We start from the raw sequence: 9,094 nt of genomic DNA, 5'->3' as shown, positions 1-9,094 counted from the left end.
TGTGGCAATATTTTTTTTTGTCAGGGGTCTAGAGTGCAACAAATGGAAACGTCAGAGACATTTTATGTAGTTCACTCTTATTTTTATTACTACTATATTTTTTTATATTAATCTTAAAATAAAGTGGATGATAAAGATAGATAAATCAAATTAGTCGTATGACTAAAGTTCTGGCATGAAACAGATTTCTAATTCTCAAGTAATTAATTAAATAATATATATTGAAATTCATTCTATAAAAATATGAAAATAATTCTAGAAAGTTTCCAAATTTTTGGGAGCCCCACCCCACCATGTAGATCCCCTAGGTTCATAATATGCAGTTTTTCATTCAAATGAGTCACATTATGATCTCATTATTTTGTTTCTTGCTAAGTAATCCCAACAATTTTGAGATGGTCCCAAATATAAGAAATGAAATTTCGTTGTCACATAAATTATGTACCAACATTTGATATCTCTATCGGCAGTAGGTGAAAGTAACTTTACAATAACAAACATAAATTTTGACAGCCATATATAGAGACATATATAGTACTCCATAAAGATTCAATGATGACAGTGGATAGGATTGAAATTCAGTTCAAAGCTTTATATAGTTATGTACTAGTTTGGTTTATCATTGTTCTTATAAAGAGGTCACATGTACAATTCTTGAAAACATATAGAGTGAATTTACACAAGTTTAATACTCCCTCCGTCCCCGAATAAGAGTCGTTAATTTCCTTTTTGGGCCATCCCCCATTAAGAGTCACTCTTCATTTTTACCATAAATGGTAGTAGGTCTCACATTCCACTAACTCACTCCACTCTCATTTTATTATAAAATCAATATAAAAAAGTGGGTCTCATATTCCACTAACTTTTTCAACCAACTTTTCTTTACATTTCTTAAAACTCGTGCCCGGTCAAACAACGACTCATATTAGGGGACGGAAGGAGTAGTTTTTTGTCCCCGACTTTTATTATTTGCACTCTACGATCAAATTTCCATGTACGGCCGAGCAGAATATGACAAGCATCTATAGGTATAACATCACACTACACCTCATCCTGATACCATTTCCCAATCAATATTTTTTCATAAAATGTCACTGTAAAAAAACCTCAACTTTCAGAGGTTTTGTAGCCAAATTCTGCAGAAAACATAAGTTGAAGACATTTTTCAAAAAATGCTATAAATTGATAATGCAAACCATGAACACGGTTATACATACATGATACATGTAGAATAAAGGTTTATTTTACTAGAAACTCAATTTAGGTTTGTTTCTTAAAAAAATGCATGTGTTGGATAATATTGCCTCAAAATTATTTTCACAAAATGTTTTCATTGGTTAAAAATATAAATCTAGTCCCCATGATATCAATCTAGGCACAAAATGTTTTATTTTGGGCCTATTAGTTGAAATTAAAATTAAACTGCATTATTTTTGGACTATTTCAGAGTCCAAAAGGTTGTATATTTTATTCATTTGGACCTAAAAGTTTAAATTTCATCAAAGCAGTTTGAGGCAATAAATTCTGACTGATTTGTTTTTGTTATTTTTTTATCTATCTTACAGATTGGGCTCTTAGAGCATCGTTAACGCAAGGGGCCGGGCCGCAAATCGCGAGTCCCGGCCCGTCCTGCGCGTTGGAGGGAGAGACGTTGCGGTCTGGGCCGGTCCCGGGGTCCGGCCCGGGATCGCGTTGGATGGTTCCATGCCGTGATGGAGCTGCAATTTTTGCTAAAAATTGGAAGAGGAAGAAGAGGGAGGGAGAGAGGAGATTGAGCGAGGAAGATGAAGAAAAGGGGAGGGGTAATTTTTTGCATTTTTTTGCATTTTTTTGCATTTTTTTATGTTATAAGTTTTAGTTTTTTTTTGCATTATTTGCATTTTTTATGTTATAATTTTTAGTTTTTTTGGATTTGTATTTTTTTTCTATGATTTGTAATTTCTTTTTTCGAATGAACAATTTATTTTTCCGGTTTGAATTGTTCAACATATTGCATTTACGAGTCAAATAGGTTGAAGTTATGAATAGTGTCAATTATTAGTTGCGCCTCGGGTTGTGGCCTGCATGGTTAGAACAGTTGGGGCCTAGGCCGCAACTGTAGATGAATGATGACGTGGAGGGGACTTGGGGTCGGGGTTAATGATGCCCTTATATCTTTAGGTATGTTGACTTTACTTCACTGCATCGAACATAAGAAGTTACTGACTCATTATGTAATTTACTGCACTGAAAAAAATGTCATCTTTCGAATTCGAACAAGGTAAAAAAAATTTCATTCAGTAAATCACACAAACTCAAAATTTTCATTTAATTTCATTTTTTTCCAATTACAATTAAACATCATAATCACTTGACTGTTTATAACTCTTCGTGCATTGGACATACAAAACTCCCATTTATATGGTATGCAAGTACTCTATCCGTCCTATATATATAGTAGATGTCACACTTTCCTTTTAGTTTGTCCCACAAAAGATGTCACATTTCCTCTTTTGGAAAAAGTTTCTTCTCACATCAATTATAAAAATTATATTTTCTCTCACCATTAACACACAAAACAACATCTTCTAAAATCCCGTGTCATCTCCCAAGTGTGGCATCTACTATTGGACGGAGGGAGTATTATTTATACACAACAACATACATATTCTCTTATGTCTCTTAAAAATTCGGTCTGGTTAAGTTAAACCTTGCTCCTCGTCTGCTACCAAAAGAGACCCGTCTCGTAGTCAAAACACTGAAGCAGAGGATCATAACCAAGATAACTACACGTCTCACTCTCCGAATTCCATAAGCTTCCATAGGATGATCCGAAACCCTCATTTAGAGCACCATCTGCCTCGATTATACTGGACAACAACGATTCAAGATCGTCTTGCGATGAATTCGTGGAGAGAGAAGTAGCTTCTGAGGAATCACTTTTTTCTATGGTAGAAGGTGTGCTTATAGTGATCTGGGATGCGCGATTTGGATTGCGCCGTTTCTCGACATGTGTGTGCCAGAAGTTCTTGATCTCGTTGTCTGTTCTGCCAGGCAGCTTTACTGCGATGGCTGACCACCTGATTAATTATTACAGCGGTCAAATGATTAGTTTGCCTTTTTTTTTAAAACATTTGTACTGATGAAATGAAACACGAGAGTCGTTACTTGTTTCCGAGCTCCGCGTGCAATTCAACGACGAGTTGTTGTTCTTCCTCGCTGAAATTTCCCCTCTTGAGTCCCGGTTTCAAGTAATTCACCCATCGCAATCGGCAACTCTTCCCACATCTCTTCAGGCCTAATCAAGAAAATTGCATGAATTTCCACAATGGAAAAAAAAATCAGGGTTTGTCAGCGGAATTTTCCGTCGGTAATTCAAAAAATACGTACATATAATAGAATTTACCAACAGATTACCGATGGAATCAATCCGTCACTAAATCATGGTCAACAAAAATTTCCACAATGAAAAAAAGGTCGCGCCTAGACTGACTCGTACATTATTAGAAGGCAAGTCAAGTGATTATTCACTAAAATTTCAGATGCTGACGTCAGGTCAACATCTGCTAGACGAGCAGCGGCGGAGCCAATTAAGGACAAGGGGGGCGGTGGTACCCCAAAATTCTGTACTTATTGTTATTTGAGAGTAACCAATGTCAAGGCTATCACAATGGTCCAATGGTGTTGCACTCATTTCTCATTGATTATATCACGTGTTTGATTCTATTTGGACACCAATTTAATTTTCTTATTTTGTTAAAATAAATTGGTGTCTAGAACTGTAACCATTGAAAATATTTTCAATAATACTTTCCCAAAATAATGTAAAAGATGATTTTTGAGTAACGGTATTATTTTATGTAAAAATTTATCGCACCCTCAAATCAAAAGTTCTGGATCCGCCACTGTAGACGAGGAATATCAATAATTATTTACTCACCGGCGTATCTAGGGAGCAATCTCCAATTCCAGTGGCCGTATTTCTCTATGTACGTCTTCAACTTTTCGTCCTCGTCTTCGCTCCAAGCACCCTTCTTCATGCCATTTCTGTCGATAGAAGATGGCCTCACCATCTCTTTCTTCTTCTTCTTTTCCCCCTTTTGTGTGTGTGTGTGTGTTTTGTTTTAGTTGTTATAAATTTTGAGTGATGTGTGAGAAATGTAAGCTCAGTGTTTATAGTATATATATAGAGAAAAAGAGGACAAAGGTTTTATCTTGTGAAAGTGTTGACGTAAGGAAAGAACGTAGGAAGATGTATATTGGGATAGTAAAGTATGGAATTGCAAAAACATGATGAAAAAAATTATATATATAAATAATTACTATTTAGAAGGAACAAGGATACTTCTTCAGCTTTGTACGTCGCTTTCGAAATAATTTACTCTTAATTTTAAGGAATTTAGGTAGTTTAGTTCTTGGAGTAATGAGTTGACAAAAATATCCATTATTAATAATGGTTAGGTATTGTTGAGATTATTTTTATTTAAAATTTAAAATTTGAAGTTTTAAGTATTGCAAATTAGATCTATTTTTTTTAGTGATTTAGTAATGTCTCGAATTTAAGATTATTTTTTAATTCTTTTGATATAGACATTTTTGGTAAATAGAATTTTAAAACAATAGTATATCTTGGATAAATTAATTCTAACACAATAGTTTTTCTACCGTGATAAATGTTTCTCCACCTACGACAGAGACAAGGACCAAGTCATCCAAATAAAACAAGCTAGACACATAACTATTGGCCTATAATAAATTAAATGATAAATTTTTAACATTTGTTCAAAGCAAAAAAATATATATATTGAAAATGACATTACGAAAAACGTGTGAACAAGAAAAAAAATTAAAATTGTGTTCACATATATAGACTTTAGTCACTATTGACTGCATATTTTCTTTCATTGACTATTTGAACACTTCCTATAGAAAAATTGGCTTCTATGAATTGTGGCAATTCGAAAAAAATGTACTTCCTCCGTCTCACTTAATATCTCACTTAACATGACCAAAAATTTCTACGCAGGAATGCATTTTTATAATTATAACTTGAAAAATTTTGAGATGGAATAACTAAATATTAATTCTCATATAATAAAAACTAGATTTTTAAATGAAAATTTCATTCAATTCAAAAAGTTTTTCCCTATCTTTGACTGATGCTATTCAAGTCTGTCTTTGGGAAAGCTTAATTAGCACTAATTAATCATTTTTAATTAATATTTAAATCATGTAAATTTCAAAATTCACTAAAAAGGGTGATATATATATATATATATATAGTACTATAATTTAAATACACGACTCATTTTCAAAATAATTCGTAATCTACAAACCAAAATATTGAAATTCTATGTATATATAATACAAAGTAGATTTGAAATAATATTTGTTTATATTAAAATAATTAATTTGCAATAAATTTTGGAAATACACTGAGTAAACACGAGTCGGCTTATTATTTAAATTAAACGCGTTGGAAAATAAGGATTCCACTTTCACACTTAACTGCGTTTCGACTGACAAAATTGATCGAATTGACTTTTTGAATTAAACGCGTTGACCAAATAATTTAATCGCTTTCTCCGCTACTAATTTTTTTTTATTTATAAACTGGACAACTCTATAAATATTAAATAGAGTTAAGATTTTGATAAAGATTAATATATTTTTAATTCATATAGTGCTGTAATAATCTCATCTTATTTTTATAAAAAATTTCAACTTTTAACAAGTTAGTTGATAAAAAAACACCATTTGAAAGATAGTACTACTAGTAGGCAAATTAACTTATACTATAGCTCATTTAAACAATTAAATAAATGGACAATAATGTCACTACCATTTTATTAAAATTTGTGTGCTAATTTTTTTAACTAACAACCGATAATGACGTCAACATAACTACGTCACTTATCCTCAAAAGCAGATAATTCATTAAATAAGTATATGAAGATATCATACTAAAATTAAAACATCCCTCTCTTTGAATTTTCAACTGGCCCCAAGCGACAAGCGTTACGTTAATAATTTACCTTACATTATAAAATTTTACAATCACAGACACGTTTTTAACACCCCTTCCCTAAAAAAACAAACACACCAAATTTCTAACTGCGCTAAATATAGCTTATTTCATCATTTTAACTTGTCACTTTCTGCAAATGGTTTATTTCATATGGTAACTTTCCTTTACATCATCTTGTAACTTTATAAATTCGTTCGGTTCCTGCTATTGCTCATGACTAGAGACCATGTTTATTCTTATATCTTCTCCGGTTGTCCTTTCTCCCAAAAACTTGGCACGTGTCAATATATTTCGGCACATCTCCAAAGTGCTAAGATTACACTTTATCCAGTATTAACCATCCCACATCCCACCCGGTCCACCCCTATGACTAATTTAATCCAAAATAAAGTCTATTTTAATTTATCTCAATATTTCTCGTCTAATGTATCCAACGTCCACCCCTATGACTAATTTAATCCAAAATAAAGTCTATTTTAACTTATCTCAATATTTCTCGTCTAATGTATCCAACGTCCACCCCTATGACTAATTTAATCCAAAATAAAGTCTATTTTAACTTATCTCAATATTTCTCGTCTAATGTATCCAACGCCAGCTACATATAGAGCTCTACAATATAACAACATCAAACGATGAGATATGAATGCTTCCCATATTCTCTAATTCAACACAACACACATAAAATCACCACAATATCATATCATTTCAAACACACAACACACTTGATAGTTTCAACAAAACACATAAAACCACATGGTGCAAGACATCCAAATCATATATATATTACAACAAAAACACAAATACCCCTCAAGATTCTCATGAGCAACTTATTAAGGGATACTTCAAACACAACCAACTACACACAATTGCTTTATATATGATATAGGACTTGTTGCTCTTATATATGTAGATACCTCAATTGTATTACTACTTTCCATAGTAATCACCAAATATTTTGTTGAAGTCTTGTTCAAATGCAGCACTCAAATCCCAAGAAGCAACCCCCACATCTGAGTAATCACTTAGTAAAAACATCATATTTTCCTCCTCCATCCCATCAAAATAATCTTGCTCGATAAAGCTCCCATGATTGAAATATGAATCTGCATTCGACTCGAAAACACCTATGTTTTCCGCAACCTCAGAAATAGCAGTTGTGTTTTGATTCAGACAGTTTGTTATAGTACTAGAGTTGCTGTCGGAAGATAGCTCTTCCTGGGCCAGATTTTGGGGCTTGATCTCTCTAGTTACACGGGCGCAGGTGCCGTTGCGGCGGCCCTTGCGTTTGTGTATGTGGGCGTTCCAGTAGTTCTTGATGTCGTTGTCGGTTCGCCCGGGAAAGTGCTCAGCAATGGCTGACCATCTGTTTTTAATATTATAATAAATTGAACAAAATTAACGTTTTCTTTTCATAATTGATAAGATAGATAGAATATTTGTGATCTTATTATTAGCATTTTTTTCAATTCCACAAGCAAAATTGATAAGGTAGATGATTGAATTTTAATTTGTATCTTCTTTACTATAATTTCTCCAATCTCTATGGGATGTAAATTAAACAAAATTAGCTCAATTGATATCCCAAAATTCCAATATATTAACCTACACTATTTTTTATCTGTCATAGCAAATCCTCAAAAATAAAATGCCTACTTAATGAAATTAATTCATACTTGTTTCCGAGTACATTGTGCAGTTTGATGATGAGATGGGTTTCATCTTCAGTGAAATTGCCACGTCGGATACCAGGCCTCAAATAGTTCAGCCAACGCAGTCTGCAACTCTTCCCACACCTCTTCAACCCTAAATTAATTAAAATTAAATCACATATGTTAATTATTGTACACAAAAAAACATATAAACCACACATGTATAACTACCATTGATCATATATATGTAAAATCACCACTTATTAAGGTCTAATCTAATTACCACAATCAATTAGACTGCTTCTCCTCCAATCAGTAAAATCACCACCTAATGTGGGTGTGTCTGAGTCGTATAAAAGGTTAATTTTCTTGAAACATTTGAAATTAAAGTGATGACTAATTAGGGTTTTTAACTTTTCATACATACATACATAGTAGATCAAAGATAAGATGGACTAATAAATTGATTTCACTAAGCCCTAATCAAGAAAAACAAATGTAAAAAATCAGGGTTTTCATCAATTAACTTATGTTTCCAAAAACCCTAATTGGAGAGCTCCGGCTTACCAGCAAACACCGGCAGCTGGCGCCAGTTGGTCTGGCCGAACTGGCCGATAAAAGCCCTCAATTTGTTGTCCTCTTCTTCACTCCAAGCTCCACTTTTCATTCCATTTATGTCAAAGGAAGCTGGCTTCACCATTTTCTTTCTCTACCTCTCTCTCTAGTTGAGTGATATTTAAAAGTGCTAAGATGTGGGAGAGCAGGGAGCTTATAATTGGTGGTCAATAATTAAAGCGTGTTTAAGAAAAAGTATTGTCAATTATGTCAACAGGAGAAGTAACATCGAAACCGTAATCATCGGATTATTATATTACTATATTATAATATATGAAAAGTTGACAAGAAAAGTTTATGATAATATCCACACATAACCATATAGGAGAAAGGAAAAGTTGATGACTTGATTCAACGATTAAGAAATTAATGGCTTGGAATGTCTTAAATCATATAATCAAACGTAGAGATGAATTTAATCTAGACTCATAATGGATATTGCACGTTGAGAATGTAAGCACAACAAGTACATAAATGTGCTATTTCGTTTTACCATTGAATCTACTATATGCATGTCAATTCGATTCAGGAACAATTATTGATATGGTCACCAATCAGAGAAATCCAGGAAAGCTCTAATTGAATACATGTATTATTTTATTTGACACAAGAATAGTTATATTATTTATCGAAGAATGATATGTTAACATATCTTACATGAGCATTACTCTCGTTTGACGCGTGTTTAACGTTGTTCGTTTTGATTTATATATTTAGTTTGATTCTAATACATTGAAAAATGTTATTGAAAATTTTAATTTCACAAAATTTATAAAATCAAAGCTTTATTAATTTATTTGAAATTATAGAGAAAATGAGC

The 9,094-nt window shown here is 32.7% G+C and overlaps 2 protein-coding genes across 2 annotated transcripts; both read right to left on the bottom strand.

The window, feature by feature from the left end:
- Positions 1-2,270: 2,270 nt before the first annotated feature.
- Positions 2,271-4,233, bottom strand: LOC121753898 (transcription factor MYB114-like). The gene is made up of 3 exons (XM_042149191.1): positions 3,920-4,233; positions 3,148-3,277; positions 2,271-3,059 (listed from the first exon to the last, which is right to left on the bottom strand). The coding sequence occupies exons 1-3, from the start codon at positions 4,050-4,052 to the stop codon at positions 2,705-2,707; spliced, it is 618 nt and encodes a 205-aa protein (XP_042005125.1). The 5' UTR covers positions 4,053-4,233; the 3' UTR covers positions 2,271-2,704.
- Positions 4,234-6,689: 2,456 nt separating this feature from the next.
- LOC121754928 (transcription factor MYB10-like) lies at positions 6,690-8,395 on the bottom strand. The gene is made up of 3 exons (XM_042150216.1): positions 8,227-8,395; positions 7,684-7,813; positions 6,690-7,373 (listed from the first exon to the last, which is right to left on the bottom strand). Exons 1-3 carry the CDS (start codon positions 8,357-8,359, stop codon positions 6,938-6,940), a joined length of 699 nt encoding a protein of 232 aa, XP_042006150.1. The 5' UTR covers positions 8,360-8,395; the 3' UTR covers positions 6,690-6,937.
- Positions 8,396-9,094: the final 699 nt, after the last annotated feature.

This window comes from Salvia splendens, chromosome 11 (assembly GCF_004379255.2).
Source record: "Salvia splendens isolate huo1 chromosome 11, SspV2, whole genome shotgun sequence".
NCBI classification, from domain to species: Eukaryota; Viridiplantae; Streptophyta; class Magnoliopsida; order Lamiales; family Lamiaceae; genus Salvia; species Salvia splendens.
Note: the sequence above shows the minus strand (reverse complement) of the source record. Positions and strands in the feature narration are given on the sequence as shown.

Bases quoted from the DNA above. Each gene is read 5' to 3' on its own strand.
- LOC121753898 (XM_042149191.1), bottom strand. From the start codon at position 4,052: ATGGTGAGGCCATCTTCTATCGACAGAAATGGCATGAAGAAGGGTGCT. The intron at 3,278-3,919 runs GTGAGTAAATAA...TTTCTTGATTAG, and splicing joins ATTGCTCCCTAGATACGCCG to GCCTGAAGAGATGTGGGAAG. The intron at 3,060-3,147 runs GTAACGACTCTC...ATAATTAATCAG, and splicing joins CACGCGGAGCTCGGAAACAA to GTGGTCAGCCATCGCAGTAA.
- LOC121754928 (XM_042150216.1), bottom strand. From the start codon at position 8,359: ATGGTGAAGCCAGCTTCCTTTGACATAAATGGAATGAAAAGTGGAGCT. The intron at 7,814-8,226 runs GTAAGCCGGAGC...TAATTAATTTAG, and splicing joins CCAGCTGCCGGTGTTTGCTG to GGTTGAAGAGGTGTGGGAAG. The intron at 7,374-7,683 runs GTATGAATTAAT...TATTAAAAACAG, and splicing joins CACAATGTACTCGGAAACAA to ATGGTCAGCCATTGCTGAGC.